Here is a 17,322-nt window from a genome sequence, read left to right as displayed (position 1 = left end):
GCTGCTCAACACTAGTGATGGGAGCAGGAAGGTCCTTAGGGACTGACTGTCCATGCTAAGTCTCCAGTCCCACTGCAGGGGCCATGGCGACTGCAGGGGTGTCCCTCTGAACTCCCTCTGTGTACTCTGCAAGTGTCATGTGGCTTCAGTAGCAGGGCCATTGCCTCCCGCTGTCTCTGCAGCTGAGTAAAAGGCATGTCCTTCTCTTTCTTCTTCCTGTAGGTCTTCCCGGAAGAGGCTTCCCAGGATTCCCAGGGAACAAAGGAGACAAAGGTAACCCTCAGCTTCACACCTTCCTTTCTGCCGGTGCCACCACAGTAGGGGAACAAGGACTACTGTCCATGGGACTCCATGTCCCTCTTAGCATACTTCACACCCTCTTGTCGGTGGTGCCACCACAGTAGGGGAACAAAGTCTGCTGTCCGTGGGACTCCATGGCCCTCTTAGCAAGGCATGGCTAATGGATGACCTATGATTACACCATCTAATTCGTGGTTGACATGATATGTGGTACATGTCAAATACCTTTTGATATTCTTATTATTGCTTAAGTTTTGAGTAACATGTAAACATGGGTTCCCATCCCTTGCAGACTCTTAGTTTCTTGTTTTTTTTTAAGCAATTAGCTAATTAGTTAAGTGTGCATGCCTGAGTATGTGAGGTTGTAACCTACCATGGGAGGGGGTTGTGAGCTGCCATGGGGGTGCTGGGAACTGAACCTGGGTTCTCTGCAAGGGCAGTAAATGCTCTTAACTGCTAAGCCTTCTATCCAGCCCTTACTTTCTTAGTTTTGAAAATAGCTTCTTTTGGGGAAGGGTAGTGTTACTGTCTAATAGACCACACATATTTGAAGTCTGCCATTCTTTAAATTTTGACTCACGTATGCACCCACAGAAGCATTGCATTCTGGGCAATGTCACATCTGTTACCCCGTAGCTGCTCTGCTGCTTCTGATCTCCCATCCTGCACCCCGGCCCCCAAGAGACTCCCGAGCAAACCTCCATCTCCATTTAGGAGCCGCAAAGGATCTGTATCTCCTACAGGCTCATGCAGACACAACTGGACAGTCTGCGCTGTCCAGTTTCATAGCCTGACTTCTTCCCACAGCACATCCTGTGATTTAAATCAGTCATCCACCCTTGACTGCTGAGCAGTGCTCCACTGAGTTAGCTTTGTCTGTGTCTCGGAACGAGCAAGCCCTTGGCTTAGGTAGTGCAGTTGCTTGAAGACTCCAAAGCACACGTAAGCTACCTCTGTCGTAGGACTCTTCTTTTAGAATAAAGAGCGGCTGGATTCTTTTTCTCTGCCGGGGCACGGAAGAAAGCTAGTACTGAAGGAGCTTCCAGAGGGCAGGAAGTGTTTCATCCCTGGCCGTCAGTGTGTGTAGCATCGCTCTGTGGTCTGTGTTCCTCTGGTCACCACTATCTCCTTCCCTCCCCTCCCCCTGCAGGTTCCAAGGGTGAAGTGGGCTTCCCTGGCTTAGCTGGGAGTCCAGGAATTCCTGGAGCCAAAGGGGAGCAAGGATTCATGGGTCCTCCGGGCCCTCAAGGACAACCCGGCTTACCTGGCACTCCTGGTCATCCCGTGGAGGGGCCCAAAGGAGACCGAGGACCTCAGGGTCAACCCGGCCTGCCAGGTAAGGGCTTCTCAGCCGACCCGTGCTCAGGTTATCAGCTCCACACCTGTCTTCGTGTCTTCCCTCCTGTTAAGGCGTTTAGTTAGAGAGCTGGGCTGCAGGAAAGGAAATGACCAAGATGCGGCAGCACGGACGACACTTGGGCACTTGCTTTAGTTAATGCCGCACTCTGATGCTTTCCACCCAAGCTCGCCTGCCATGGTGGTGGTGTCGGGCCTCAGACATTGTGGCTTCGGGTATTTCAGAAGCTAACACCATGGCATTTACGTGAACACTCTGCAGTGTCCATCCCCCAGGCTTCGTAAGCCTGTGGCTTTATTATTTAGTTATTTCAGTAGCACCCGGATGGAGCAGAGACTTTGTGTATGCTAGGCTACTGCTGAGCTACGTTCCCTGGACCTTTTATTATTATATCATCATCATTGTTTTGAGGCAGGGTCTCTTTAGGTTGTCCACGCTGGGCTTGAACTTACTCTGCAGCTCCGTACACTTGAACTTGGTCTTCTTCTGCTTCAGTCTCTGGAATAACTGGGATGATAGACTGGGGCCATCACTGCCACAGACAGACCATTTGGATGTGGAGTCTGCTGTTTCTATGCACATTCTTCCTTGATTTCTTAGAGGCCTGTCTTGCTCTCCAAGGCCATGGGGCTAAGGCTGCAGACCACTGTTGGCAGTACTGACTGTACCGTAGCTCAGTGACACAGTCCTGGGTCCCGCCCACCCTCCTTAACTCCGCCTTTTGTCCTCCACATTAGGGCATCCGGGACCTATGGGGCCTCCAGGGTTCCCCGGACTCAATGGGCCGAAAGGTGACAAGGGAAATCCAGGTTGGCCAGGAGCTCCTGGGGTTCCAGGCCCCAAGGGAGACCCAGGATTCCAAGGCATGCCGGTGAGTGGTTGAGTGTAGACGTGGTTTTCAAAAGGAGGCTTTTCTGGTCAAGAAATAGTGCCCTTTGTGTGTAAGTGTGTGTACACATGTGTAACTCTCCTCGGCCCCTAAAGCACTTCCCTCCTTTGGCACCAGCACGGGAAACTATTACAACATGTTTTTCACAACCTACTTTTTTGGAGCCATTAGGAAGGAAAAGCAGAGTATAGTTTAGTGCCCAGCTTTACAGCCTGTTTACAGATTCAGTGCAAGGAGCCAGTGGCCTGGGAAAGGAAAGTTCTGGGCAGCCGTAGCTGTCTTCTGGGGTTGGCAGCGGGACAGATGTGTTGTAGATGATGCCATGGGCCAGTCTGCAGGGCACGTAGCTCATGAGCCTGTGTGTGTGTGTGTGTGTGTGTGTGTGTGTGTGTGTGCTTGTGCTGGGGGTGTTAATTTAGCTTTGGTTTCCTGTAGTACCAGCAGAACCCTGCTCTTAGATAAAGTAACTGTTTCTGGTTACACTCTTGACTTACCCACCACATGGCTAAGGTTCGGCTTGGATTCTTGGCTCAGCCACCACCATGTCCGAGTGTCGCTCTTACGCTTGGTCAAACAGATGTGTTAGCAGAGATTCACCCTCTGTCCCTGTTTCTGCCTCCGTTTCTTCTGCTTTCTGCTTCTCTCTGTCCCTGTCCCTCTCCTCTTCTTCCTCTCTAATGCACTTTGAAAGAGAGTGTGAGTCAGGGAGCTGGGAGCTGGCAGAGCTGCAGGAGACCTTTGCTGAGGTGGAGCAGCACTCAGGGTTTCGTTTGACGTCCACCCGGGTTGTCACTCATCAGTAGCAGCGGAAACACTGGGTGCTGATTCAAGGGCAGACACTAGAGTCAGAGCACGGGATGCTGTGATTCTTCTGGGTAGATCTGGGGATCAAGCCCATGGTAGCCCATAGTCTACTGCTGCTTTTAACTTCTGAGTCTTCAAGTTGTGAGCACTGGGAATAATTACGCAAACTGGCTCCACGGAGTAGCGGTGGTTGTTCCTACCTGCTCCCTGCCCTCCATTCCCCTATACATCCCCACGGTACGTGGGGGGGTATTCATGAGTCTGTTTTCATCTCCTTATTATATTGCAATTTCTCGGTGATACAAGTGCAGGCAGTTTTCTAGTTATTCATGCAGCCTTGATTTCAGTCATCAGTCACCTTCCCTGCTCCTGGTGACAGTCACTGTCTCTCTGTATACATGTTGTATAAATAAGTGTGTATATTCATGTATGTATGTTTTATACATGCTGATTACGGGACTTTTCAAATTAGGGTAAGCAAATCTCTATAAGAAATATTTTTTGGATATGGCTGTGCATGCTAGGCCACATGTCTAGAGAAAGAAACAACTCCATTGAAATATCAAAAAGATGGGCTAATATTCTTGAGCATATGATATCATATTACATATACTTAAGTATAATTATATTACAAAGGAAACTTGTCCTTCTTTAGTATTTTTAAATTTTTTTCATAACTAAAATTATAATTCACATGAGACAAGAAGCTGATTCCAAAGAACCATCACTACTGACCAGGGGAAGTTTCCAGAAGGGTGTTGTGGACCTGATAGCACTGGATTTGTCTCCATGGCAACTGTCCATGGTATTCTGGCTGTATTCATGGCCTTAGGCTGGTGGGTGGAGACAGCGGCTGCAAACCCGAATGAACTTACTGTGTATATGAACTATTGTAATATCCTCTCACGTTGCATCATTTAAGGAATTGCTAGGCCCCATCAGTTCACAAACCCCTGTGCAGAGTATGGAAGGGCTTCCCACCTGGCAGGGTCCTGTTCCTCAGGGAACATAGGTGTCTTGAGCCGTGAGCATCTTCATCCAGTTCATATTTCCTTTGTGATCTGTAGGGCATTGGCGGTTCTCCAGGGATCACAGGCTCAAAGGGAGATATGGGACCACCAGGAGTTCCAGGATTCCAAGGTAAGACGCTGAAGTCCAAGCCCAGCAGCCTTGCTGCCGAGGGCCTGCTGTTCCAAAGGCTTCCTGAGCACACACACTCCAATACTCAGGTGCCAACACAGCCGCAGCGAGAAATAATGCTATCTTCAAGTTAAAAGGGCAGTAGATTTCCCTGTTTTTGAGGCCAGGTCTTACTGCCTATTACTGACTGGCCTTAAGCGTCTGACAAACCCCGAGTGCTGGGATTCCGGCTCTGCACAACTGCTGACAGCTAACATTGGCCTTTCTGTGTGGCGTGGATGGCCGGCTGTACGGACCAGTGGGTCACATATCCCCAACAAAAAATCATGACTTTGCGCTATTCGTTAGTTTATCAGTGTGGTTGGCAAACATATCCTGGGCGCGCGCAGCCTCCACACATCGTGGTTACTGTGGAGTCAGACTCGCCTGAGGGGTCAATAAAAGGAGCACTCACTCTACAGGTGTCTGTGGTCTGTCAGACAGATTGTGACCACAGATGCCATCGTATACCCCTGCCCTGATTGTTGCTGTCTTATGGTGGCTGCTTATAATATTCTAGCTTCTGGTTCTAGCAGGAGAAGTTTCCTGAGATTATGCAGCTAAAAGAATAGCGTGTTTTCTTCCTTGATGATAAATGGGAATGACTTCACTGTGTGTGTATGTGCGTATGATGGATGTATGTGTATATGTGTGTCCGCATGCACAGGTGGGGATGCAAGGGTGTATATATTTGTGTGTATGTGTGTGTGTGTCTGCGTATGTACACACACCCGCTTATGCATCCCCATATTCATGCATATGGTTGAAAGCTCCATGCAAAGACGATGTCCTCTTCCCACCCAGGTCAGAAAGGTCTTCCTGGCCTCCAGGGAGTAAAAGGAGACCAGGGGGATCAAGGCGTACCTGGCCCTAAAGGTAGGTCAATTTTTAATGCTTTATCAGTGATCTGGGGAGAGCAGAAGCGACCTAACACACAGGATTGCAGGGGTTGGCTTTTCAGATGTCAAGTGAGAGGAAGGTGGTGATGAGAAATTCTTGAGGATGTCTGTTGGGGTTTTTAACATCAGCCTGTCTTGGTAGTGGAATTGTTCAGTGTGACTCTAGAGTGGGGGGGGGGGGGCAACCGAACCACCGCGTGCTGGGGACTCCGCGTGTAGTGTCGGCTTTGACATCAGGCTGACACCAGCCACTAAAGAGTCAGGAGAGAACAAAATCCCTCTTCTGCTGCTCACCTTGCTGACTCTGGGTGGCTTGTGCTATGCCCATGGTGTCAGGAGAGGGCAGGGCAGGGCGGTGCCAGGAGAGGACGGGGCGGTGTCAGGAGAGGGCAGGGCAGCAGCTGTTGGTCTCCAGCATGGAGTAAAGGCTGGGGTTGATAGCTCAGGGTTTTCAGCTTAAACAAGAGAGATGTAACCCATATTAAATGTGTGTTGGTGATGGTACAGTGGCTGCCAGAGCCGCTTTTGATCACCCTGCTGGCAGTGAAACTGATCCTCCACCTGTCGTTCTCACAGGTCTCCAAGGCTCCCCAGGCCCTCCAGGTCCATATACTGTCATCAAAGGAGAGCCAGGGCTCCCTGGTCCAGAGGGTCCCCCTGGTCTAAAAGGACTCCAGGGACCACCAGGTCCAAAAGGACAGCAAGGTGAGACCTCGGGCTATGTAGGCACCTGGGTTTGTGAAAACCAGAGGCTTATGACTCAGCATATCTAGGCTCAGTTAGAAACATCCAGAACCTCGCCTGGCAGGGCGGCAGGCAGGGTGGAGCAGCAGGCTCCTGTGGGCTACTGGGATTGCTGCTCTCAGAGCAACTGGGGAATGTCTGTGGGTGGAGACCTCATGGTTCCTTCCCCGTGGTTCCCTCCCCGTGGTTCCCAGTCCACTGTCCCCCAGGGGTTTGCTCTTATTGGCCATTCCTGTTTCAGGAGTTGGTGGGTAAAGGGCAGGCAGAAAGCAGAAGGGTTGAAGGCAACATCCAGGAAAAGTTAAACTTCAAGCTGCTTATGAGTTAACTGCACACGTGAAAACAGAAAACCGTTACATCAGCCTTCTGTGGCCTGAACACTGACTCCAGAGCAGAGGTTCTCAGCCTTCCTAACACTGCGACCCTTTAATAGAGTTCCTTGTGTTGTGGTGACCCCAGACTACAAAATTACTTTGTTGCTACTTCATAACTGTTTTGTTACTGCTGTGAATTGTAATGCAAAAATCTGATATGCGACCCTGTGGGGGGTCGCGACCCACAGGTTGAGAACCACTGCTCTAGCGCATGGTAAGAAAGGAGGTTAGGCTGGCCCCTCTCTCTGTCCCCCACGTGTAGTCTGCCAGTAGAGACTCCAGCAGGGGGCGTCCTCGGGTCTGCAGGAAGCAGCTGGGTCCACTGGGGCCCTGATGCGCTGCCAGGACCCATTGGCCACTCAGACACACCTTCTCACCAGAGGTCCAGGCCCTGTCCTTGCTTCCCAAAGATGAAAAATAACTTTTCAGAAGGGAAGAAATAGTGACAGCTTGCTGTCCCCCAGACAAGATTACAAAATTCTTCTCCTCTTTCTCCTACAGGTGTGACAGGCTCGGTGGGCTTGCCTGGACCCCCAGGTGTTCCTGGGTTTGATGGTGCCCCTGGCCAGAAAGGAGAGACTGGCCCCTTTGGACCACCCGGTAGGTCTTTACAGCAGAAACAATAGACCCAGGCCCTAGAACCCTCAGAAGAAAATTAAAATAGTACTGACAGGCTACAAGGAAGCTCTCGTCTTAGAGAAAATAGGCTCATGGGGGAGCATAGTGACAGGGAGCAGTTGAGGTACAGTGTGCTCTCCAAAGCAGCCAAAGCGGGTTGAGGGGTGATCCCTGTGGCTTGCTAACAGCGTGGTACTTTACAGCTACAAAAATTCTGTTTAGCCACAGCTAGCAGAAAGTAGAACTGAAAAATAATAATGTCAGGGTTCCCTGCCCTGTGGGAAGTCCAAGGACCACCCACCTCCATCCAGGTCTAGTAAGGTGAGCATCCAAACTGCCTAGGTTCCCACAAAGCCAGTACGTGCGGTAGGATCAAAAACCCATTACCATTGTTCTTGGACTTGACCAGGGGAGGGGGAGGGAAATGGGAGGCGGTGGCGGGGAGGAGGCAGAAATCTTTAATAAATAATTAAAAAAAATAATAATGTCAGAGTTTTTCTGAAGGCCACTGGCACAGGACAAACTTCATAGGCCTTCGTGGGAAGCAGGGATTAGATGACTACCCCACAATGGTGTGGCACTGGGACCAAGGTGTCCCTGAGCCAAGAGTACAGCCCTGCAGACCTGGGGTGGCATGCAGTTTGGCTGTCCCAGGGAATGCAGGACCCAGTGCCTGAGAACTTCCCAGAGGCCGTTTCATCCTCGGGCTTCCAGATGAGGGCAGAGCTGTGTGGATGGTTCTGTAGTGACCCTACTTTGAGGAGCCCAGGATTCCTTATGAATGGGGTTAGAGGGTAGGGTGCTTCATAAACCTGGTGAAGGGTATGTCTCTTGTGCCACGCGCTGGGCTCAGAAAGCAGTGCCACCGTGGAATGTGGAGGAGGAAGGAAAGCTCCCGGGAGAAGGCCTGTGTATATTTAGGTTCACTCTTCCCTGAGCGTCTGTGTCAGGTCAGACATCCCTGATGTGTACAGTGGCAGTTTTTTGGAGACTGGTTCTGGGGGCTTTGGAGGAGACTGAATGGTAACTAAGCCATTGATTTGTCTTCTACAGGTCCGAGAGGGTTTCCTGGTCCACCGGGCCCCGATGGGCTGCCAGGATCCATGGGTCCCCCAGGTACTCCATCTGTGGACCACGGCTTCCTTGTGACCAGGCATAGTCAGACAACAGATGATCCACTGTGTCCTCCAGGGACCAAAATTCTCTACCATGGGTACTCTCTACTCTACGTGCAGGGCAACGAACGGGCCCACGGGCAGGACTTGGGTAAGATGCAGTTCTTTCTCCGTGTGATCCCCGTGTAGTATGTGGTGGGTTCCCAGGTAGATGCAGGAGTGTCCTGGTCTCCGCCACAGTGCGATGGGCTCCTGAGGAGGGCTGGCCCTTCTCCCTTCACCAGCACACAGTGATCCCTGAGTTCAGCTGCTTTTGTATGTCTTTTGGGAAGCCCTGGAATATGAGGCCGAGTCTTTGGAAATGTTTAAGTGGGTACATTTTCAGCTCTCAAAAAGGACCATCAAGGTTCCTGTCGTGGCTTACTTAGAAGTTTGCTACATTCTTAAAACAGGGCTGCTGTGCACTGGCTACTCTTCCAGACATGCGCCGTGCTATTCTGATGGAGGCTCTATGCGTCTTCTGCCTCTCAATCCCCTGCCCCTAGGGTTTTTGGCTCATCAGGGCCATTTCTTCATCTGCTCCAGGGACCCTCCACCGAGTTATGCCCTAGTGTTGTGTTACGCCTTAATGATGTAACTGAATCAAGTTAGAACCGCAGTGGCTGTGAGACCCACAGGGACAGGCCATCCCATAGCTACTCAAAGTTCCTCCCCGAGCAGACTGTTTTCCTCTGTTGGCAAACTGAGCGTGTTTCCTTTCTCCAAACACGTCTGCATTGTTTGTCATTGGTCCCCTTTGACCCGATCCACTGAAATCTCCTCTGCTGCTCATTCACCATCATCCTCGCCTACTCTGTCTGTCTGCTTCCCTCCTTCTGATGAGAGTGTCAAGTGTCAATTCTACCCCATGGTGCTGTCGGTGGAATGGGAAGATCAGACCCCAGGCTCTGACTTCCCTCTGCCTTCTCCCCGGTGCAGGCACGGCGGGCAGCTGTCTGCGCAAGTTCAGCACGATGCCCTTCCTCTTCTGCAACATCAACAACGTCTGCAACTTTGCCTCCAGAAACGACTACTCCTATTGGCTGTCCACGCCAGAGCCCATGCCCATGTCCATGGCGCCCATCTCCGGGGACAACATCCGGCCCTTCATTAGCAGGTGAGCTCACATTTACAAAGGCACACGCAAAATCAAATAAGAAGCAGCTGTCCATCCTTGGCCTTGAACTTACATAGATTCCCCCTGCTTCTGCTTTCCCAGTGCTGGGATTAAAGGCCTGCAGCACCATGCTCTTTTTCTTTTTAAACAAGATATTTGTGTGTGTGTGTGTGTCTGTGTCTGTGTGTGTTTGTGTGGGTATATATGTACATGAGTGCAGATGTCCTTTTAGCCAGAGGCATCAGATCCCCCTGGAGCTGGAGTTGCAGGTGGCTGTGATTCACCTGATGTGGGTGCTGGGAACCTCTCCTGGGCCCTTGGTGTGTTCTCTGTCACAGTAAAACATTTCTCCAACCCCTAAATGCCCTTCTTTTTAAAAGAGGAACCGTGACCCGGTGGATGGGTGCACACCGATTGCCTTCATTTATCCACACATCCACTTCTTGCCCGTCAGCGGTTATCTGGGTTGACTGTCTGACTAAGGGCGCTCAAGTGTGGGTGTTTACACCTAACTGCTTGCCTTTAGTCCTTTTGCTGCATCTAGAATCGGAATTTCTGAGTCAGACGTCGATTCTATTTTTAAGTGTTTAAGAAACTTCCTTACTGTTTCTCCACAGCGGCTATGCCCTTGGCATTCTGACACCAACCATGCACTAGGGTTCTTGCCCCTCTCCCCATACCCTCACCAATGATTGTCATTTTCTGCTGTGTTTTTTTTTTGTGGTTGTGAAGGAAAACCTAAGGAGCTGTAGTACTGAATATATAATATATACCCCATCTGCTTATGTAGTATTTGTTCATAAAAACTATACAGATTTATGTCACATCACGGAATTAATTATGCAATAATAAATAGCCGTTTCACGCTCCCTCTTATTCTGCCGAATTTTGCCCCCTTGAGGTAGTGTCACACTCATTGAGAATGCATATGTCTCTATGAGTGACTGCTAAACTAAGCTTGTCCCCGCTGACATCTGGAGTGTTTTCAGTTCAAGAGCTCGCCTGGTGGGAAGTAAGACAGGAAGATATATGAGCGAGAAGTATGAGCTGCTCTATTTTTGCCACTTTCATCAAATTGAAAGTCGACTGCTCAGCAGCACAGAGAACTGACAGAAACACGGAAGTGGACAAACCCGTCTGCCTAAGGGTCTACTTTATGGGCGACAAAAAGAATGAGAAGTCAGGAGTTTTCCTTAGGGGTTTATGAGAGAGATCTCCAGGCGTTTCCAGATCCACTTTGGAGGCAGGTCTCAGGATGCAGCCCAGGCTGGCCTTGAACTTGAGATCTTCCTGCCTCAGCCTCTTAAGTGCTGGATGATGGGTCCATCCCACTGTGCCTGGATCTCCACAATCCCTCTGAAGACACAGAGCCAGCCTGGCAGATTAGCTTGACTGGAGGCTCTAGGAGCCACAGATGCTCTATGGTTGTGCACTGAAGTCCCTCAACACAGCCTTTTTTATTTTTATCTTTTGGAACTATCAGAAAATTGATTTTATTGCTTAGGCTGGAAAATGTCATTTGTTACACTCCAAGAGTACATCGAGAACACGACACTCCATACACACGTGATCTGTGTGCAGACTCCTACCCAGGCTGTGCTAAAGGCCCAAGAATGAAAATTAACTTTTTTGTGGTTTTCTTTTTAGCATTCCTTGGAATACAGGTAGAAAATGATTATCATTTATGTTTCTTGATTACGTTTGGAATGGCATCCATGCTGGTCCTGATTTGGTTGCCGATGTAGGCTCTGGGGAAGTGTTATCTGTGGACGTGTGTCTTTACATCTGGTTCTGTGAGCACACCTGGAATGCTGACTTGTTTCAGTGCCCCAGAACTTGACACACCAGGGCTCTTAATGTCCCTGCAACTTGAGGGGCCCTCCAGGTCTCCTCCCGGCCAGGTCTGATCCCTTACTGTAATGACATGGCCCTCTTCTTCAGGGCCGGGAATTACTTCGATGGTTTCCAGCCATGTCTCAGGACTTCCAGGTTCCCTCTTTCCCACAGGAAGGTCCCCAACCCCAGCAATTTTAGAAACACCAATACAAATCTTTGCTTTTGAGTTTTGAGCCAAAAAGGTGACGGCTGCTATCCTTACCCTATTGACCACAGTTTCTCAGTAGTTTCTCTGACTTTCTTCAGACAGAGCTGGCTTAGAGCCACAGTCTGATCACCGGAGTGGGAGGACCAATGGTTAGAGAGTGAGGGAAACCGCAGGTGGCCTGGGCTGTGACACTCACCGTGCCGAGTTTCTTCATAAACGCAGGGGGGATGAGGCCACTGACAGCCTAGGGAGGAGGGCGCTGCTACAAGCTGCTCTATTTCCCATGCCTAATAGGCAGATGGCAGCAGATGGCCTAGGTGATTTCAGTTTCAGTGGCTGGTGTTTAATGGAACCTCTTAATTTATCTGCATTTGTGTGAATAAAGTAGAAAGCATAGAAAGTGTGTGTGTGTGTGTGCGCGCGCGCGCGCGTGCGCGCGCACCCTCCCCCATAAAACCGGATGACTAATCCAGCCACCCGCCCACTCCCCGTCCATCTGTATGCAGAGCTTGCTGTAATTATTCACGCGTTTGTACTCATTTAGCAGCGTGGCTAACACTCTTCATTCTGTGATGGAATGCCATTATTTCGCTGCTGCTGTCGGTGTTTTTAAACGCTGCACTCCCCCACCATCCGGTGCTCCCTCACTTGGGCGAGCTTTAGAACACTGGCTGCCCTGACCGGTTTCATTTTGCACCGGGGTACAGCCTGGCACAGGAGGATCCTCGTCTTGAGGAGGGGCCTCTGCCTACTTTTAGGACCTGGCCTTCCCATCTTTTCCTCTCATAGAGTAGGTGGTTAAAAAGTAACTCTTTTTGAATTGAATGTTTTAGAACAGAGACTGGCTTCTACAACCAGCAAGGAGGCCCCAAACTGGAGTCTCATCTTTGGCCACATTTTTCACTTAGAGTTGAGCCAGGGGGTGGAGGGGGAGAGGAGTGGGCATCCCCAGGTCCCGTCCATGCTGAATGCTGCTTGCTCCCTTCCAGGTGTGCAGTGTGCGAAGCACCCGCCATGGTGATGGCGGTGCACAGTCAAACCATCCAGATCCCGCAGTGCCCCAACGGTTGGTCCTCACTGTGGATCGGCTACTCCTTCGTCATGGTGAGTGTCTGGAGGCTTCATTTCCTCGGAAGGGCTCCCATTAATGCCTTTTCTTTCTCCTGTGGCCTCCAAGTTTCCTAGACCATCCACTGTTGGGCATAACTTGGAGCCTGGCTTGTTGCTTGCTCCTGGGGTCCACAGTGTCTCCAGGACTCCCCGCTCCGCTATGTGGGAGGAGTGTGGAGGCTCCGTAGACTTGTGGCTGGAACTCGAAGCCTTGTTAACACTCGGGAGCTTGAGAGCAGAGGAACTGAGAGGGGAGGAAACATGGGTGTGGCCTGGGAGCTCAGGCTGCTTCAGCCAAGGCAGTGGCCAGGAGGATGATCCTTCTAGGATGCACCCTGGGTGTGAGGTTCACACCGCTATCCTCCCAGGTTAATACCCAGAATGCACCCGGGAGTGAGGCTCACTCTCCTCATAGGTTAATACCCAGAATGCACCTGGGCAGTGAGGCTCGCTCTCCTCGTAGGTTAATACCCAGAATGCACCCGGCAGTGAGGCGCTCCTGCCTGTGTTCAGATATGTTGAGCCCTTACATTCTTTCTCTTGAAAAGCCAATTACTACAGGGACAGGTCCCTGTGTGGAGAGCTCGTTATAGCTCATTTGACTTTACTGTCACACTGGAAAGTATTGATTAAATGCACACGAGTCCTGAGCCTGGTGAGAAAACGGGTAGGAATTTACCAACCTCAGATAAGGATGCTACACAGAGACATATTGGTCATTCACTTTAAATCCCTCGGGCAGAGCCAAGTTCTTCATTGACCCTACCGCTTGGCACTCGCTAGCCTCCTTGCCTCCATATGTGACATGAAAAGGGCTTCCTGGTTGTTTTCTAAGAAAGCCGGGTGCCCTTCTCCCCCTTGGGATTGTGTGGAGGCCTGAGCACCCCAGGCTCGCCGGCAGGCCCACAGTACCAACCACCCCAAGTACTGAGCAGCTGTACGGTCGCAGAGTTTGCGAGCCTGGGGGGTGGGTGTGGGAACCCGGAGCTTCACAGAGGAGACCCCATGGCTCCTTTCTAGGGATAGTGAATCGCTCTGGGTGATGAAACCTCAGACTCATTCATGCCTTATGTTTGTCTCTCAGCACACCAGCGCTGGTGCTGAAGGTTCTGGCCAAGCCCTTGCATCCCCCGGGTCCTGTCTGGAAGAGTTTAGAAGCGCCCCGTTCATCGAGTGCCATGGCCGAGGAACATGCAATTACTACGCGAATGCTTACAGCTTTTGGCTCGCCACCATAGAGAGAAGCGAGATGTTCAAGTAAGTCAGAATGATCCTCTGCTGGAGGGCTCGCTCTCGTCCCTTGGTGCCCTTTCTTTTCTCATTTCCCGTGACCTGTCAGCCAGAGGCTGTTCTGTATGGGCAGATGATCCATATGGTTTTCAGAGGCCAGTCAAGGTGATAGGCTCGATTCTTTTTGTTGGGGAGCTGAGAGAGGAAAAGAGGTCGTTGGCCGTTTTTGTTGACGAACGTGCTAAAGTGTTATAAAAAGCAGTCGAAGTCTTCACGCAGCATGTGAAACCTCACGTCCTCAGTAGCCAGTGAGGAGGCAATGCCACTCATCTCTGTGGCATTTCCATGGCCGGGCAGCTTATGTGGGAGGTACGTCCTAAGGAACTCAGCAGAAGACTCTTAGACGCATATGAATAAAAACTCCTTTCAACATAGTATTACCGAAATAGATGTCTTTCCCTTCCCATGTCTTCCTGTTTCTAAGATTCATCTGAAAGCAGGAGTCTCAGGGCTCCCAGGTTTGTTGAGGTTAATTTGGGCCCTCTCCAAGGGTCAGGAGCATGCCACGCCCCACCATCCGCGGTCACACATGTCGGCAGGAGCAGATTCAGGTGGCTAATGGGGCCAGGCAGCCTCTTCCGGCTCTCCCCAGATGAGGCTCAGCTCTCCTGCGGACACGCCCAGCTGTCTTCTCTGTTTTGGGGGACAGCCATGAGGAACTCTGCTATTGTCTTCCAGTTTAGGCCGTTCTTTGCTCAACACCTTCCACGTGTCATATTCTCAACCCGTGGCTTCCAGGAAATTATCAGCTGCAACATTAGCAAACACAAGCTATCTAGCTCAGTGACATAAAAAGCAGGCTCTGCTTCTTCCACCTCAGAGTGGGGGTGGGGAGGGCTTCATTAGAAGTTAGTAGCTGGAAATGGGATTTTTTTGCTTTGAACTAGCCCCCTAGTTATAAGGAACCAAAATGCCTCCTTAAACAAAATTAGATTTTTCTTTTTAACTAGAATTTGCAATGGGATTTGCTAGACTAAGCTCCTTCAAGTTCAGGACGAAAGACGCTCTTCCATGTGGTAAACTACATTTAGTAGAATTTGATTCGTACCAATTATAGAAGAGGTTTCGTCTTTCCGGTGACTAAAGTAAGGTAGGATTTCTAGGGTCAAGACAAGTCTCAGCTGCTCTTTCCTCTCCTTGGCCTCACCTTGGGCCAGGTGTATCCAAACACTTCGAGAGTTAGGAGCACATTTTGATTGTCAGTCAATTATCCCAGGCTTGTCACTTATCTGATTATCCAATAAAATTTAACGAGCTCTCGTTGTTGGTTACATACTGTGGGGAAGAAGAATATTCCTCTGTACCGTGGGAAGGCTCGAACCTACTGGAGACAACGAAAAGCTAATGATAGTACAAAGGATGGATGGTCCTGAGGCTGAGAGGGGACCTCAGCCGGGCCCAGGGGGCTCACACGTGCAGATAATACCTAAAACATTGTCGTGCTGTGGAACCACACTGCTGGGTCCCAGCGCATGCCTGCCTAGAGTTCAGGTAGATAGGGTTTGCTGATTGTCATCAGTGTGGATTGGTGTGTGTCGGGTCCCTCAGGGATCGTGGGACTCGGGAGAAGCACGGAGGAATGCAGCCGCGTTTCTGGTGGTTCACGGGAGAAGCGCAGGGGGAATGCAGCTGCATTTCTGGTGGTTCACGGGAGAAGCGCAGGGGCAATGCAGCCGTGTTTCTGGAGGTTCACAGGAGAAGGGCTGAGGGAATGCAGCTGCGTTTCTGGTGGTTCACGGGTTGATGCTGACGTTGTGTTGCAGGAAGCCCACGCCGTCCACCTTGAAGGCAGGGGAGCTTCGCACGCACGTCAGTCGCTGCCAAGTGTGCATGAGAAGAACATAACGACGCCCGCCTCTGCCGCCGTCACAACATGGTGCTACTCCCTCCTCGTCCTCTCCTCCCTCCTGTTTTATTTTTAACAGCAATGAACCCTAGAATTATACCCCATGTACCTCACTGTCCACTATGAAAACCGTAAAGTGCCTTATAGGGATCCGCCTAACTAACACACCCCGCTTCGTTGGCTTCTGTTTGCTGAAGGAGAAGGACAGACAGCAATGAGCTTTCCGTAGAGGCACATACCAAATGGCACTCGTGATCAAATAAAAGATGAATTGCCTTTTGCAATCTAGTGCACTGATGTGTGAGGTGAGAACTCCATAAGGAACCCAAAGGTGCTAGGGGTACGCGGTGCTCTCCAGACAGCTCACAGCCTGTTTCATCCTGTCACCCCAGATGTGAGTGTCTGTCCATACCACTGTCTAGTGTGTTTCCAGATCAAGTCCCTCAATGGTCTGTGCCAAGAGCAGTCAAGGAAACTGGTTTCTTCAACCCTTTATATGGAATTCCATCTTTTCAGCCCCAAACACAAACTTACGCCCTGTGTGGTACTACGCAGCTGCTTTTGTGGAAGTCATGGCTTTCCTGTGGAATAAAGATGGTCCAAAGGTAGACAGAAAATATATATATATGTATTAGTAATTTATATAGATGTCAGCAGTTAGGCAGATCAAGTTCTAGTGTAGAGCCCGTTGTTAAATAAAGCATACTTCGTTTTCCTCTCTCGAAGACTGTGCCGTTCCTTCACAGGGTTTCCAACTCCAGGCCACCAAATGTGAGCCACCAGCCTTCCTCACTTACTCCCAAACCAAAGAGGTGTTATTGCCAAAGGCAAATCCGCTCATAAACATGGTGTCTATGGTAACGAGCCCTGTGCTTGGCGCTCACTGCGTTTACACTGCACCAAGTGTTTTCAGGGTTTTAAACAAACACTAACCACAGACCGAGTGACTTCCAAGAGTGAAGACAGCCAAGGCCTTTGTCAGCGTCCCCAGACCTGCATCCTGGCAGTCTTCCACACCTGAGCACTCACAGGCCACGTCCCAGCCTCTCATGAGCTGTGCCATAGCTCCGGCAGGGAGTGGACAGGTCGCAGGAGGGCAGACTCGGACCACTGTGCTTGAAGTGACATTTCACAAAAAGTCCCCCCAAACTTTTTTTTTTTTAAAAAGACTACTAAGGCCTTCTGTGTAATTTCTTTAAATGTGTATTTCTTAAGAATTCAAATTTGTAATAAAACTATTTGTATAAAAATTAAGCTTTTATGAATTTGTTGCCAGGTCTGCCACTGAAACATGAAAAGTTACCACACTACTGCCAATAAACCTGTAAGCTTTGCTTGCATACCTTACATCATTTTTATTTTGTATTTGTTCAAACAAGAGTCCTGGACTAGGGGTAATTTTTACTGATTAACTGCAAAGGAAGAGTCAGCCCCTACCCCCACCCACTGCTCTGCCAGCCCAGACGCCATTAGGCCAAGGCGAGCAGAACTTGAGCAAGCACCTGAAATACATAGCCTGCCACTGAGGTTGGATCCCCCAGGCCTTAGAGCAGTGGGCATGTTTCTGTCCTAGAGGGAACTAGAGCAGAAGCTTGGA

At 50.2% G+C, this 17,322-nt stretch overlaps 1 protein-coding gene across 1 annotated transcript in view; it reads left to right on the top strand.

Moving 5' to 3' along the window:
• The window catches only part of Col4a1 (collagen type IV alpha 1 chain), a 114,080-nt gene extending 97,008 nt beyond the window's left edge, over window positions 1-17,072 (top strand). Inside the window, exons 41-52 of the mRNA XM_075986139.1 lie at window positions 223-273; window positions 1,451-1,636; window positions 2,395-2,528; window positions 4,418-4,490; window positions 5,334-5,405; window positions 6,005-6,133; window positions 7,048-7,146; window positions 8,218-8,430; window positions 9,258-9,435; window positions 12,469-12,583; window positions 13,674-13,846; window positions 15,643-17,072. Of these exons, the coding sequence (XP_075842254.1) occupies window positions 223-273; window positions 1,451-1,636; window positions 2,395-2,528; window positions 4,418-4,490; window positions 5,334-5,405; window positions 6,005-6,133; window positions 7,048-7,146; window positions 8,218-8,430; window positions 9,258-9,435; window positions 12,469-12,583; window positions 13,674-13,846; window positions 15,643-15,724 (1,505 nt within the window). The 3' untranslated portion in view covers window positions 15,725-17,072. The remainder of the gene's footprint in view (window positions 1-222; window positions 274-1,450; window positions 1,637-2,394; window positions 2,529-4,417; window positions 4,491-5,333; window positions 5,406-6,004; window positions 6,134-7,047; window positions 7,147-8,217; window positions 8,431-9,257; window positions 9,436-12,468; window positions 12,584-13,673; window positions 13,847-15,642) is intronic.
• Window positions 17,073-17,322: the final 250 nt, after the last annotated feature.

Source organism: Microtus pennsylvanicus, chromosome 9 (assembly GCF_037038515.1).
Source record: "Microtus pennsylvanicus isolate mMicPen1 chromosome 9, mMicPen1.hap1, whole genome shotgun sequence".
NCBI classification, from domain to species: domain Eukaryota; kingdom Metazoa; phylum Chordata; class Mammalia; order Rodentia; family Cricetidae; genus Microtus; species Microtus pennsylvanicus.
The sequence above is the reverse complement of the archived record's forward strand: the minus strand, read 5'-3'. Positions and strand labels throughout refer to the sequence as shown.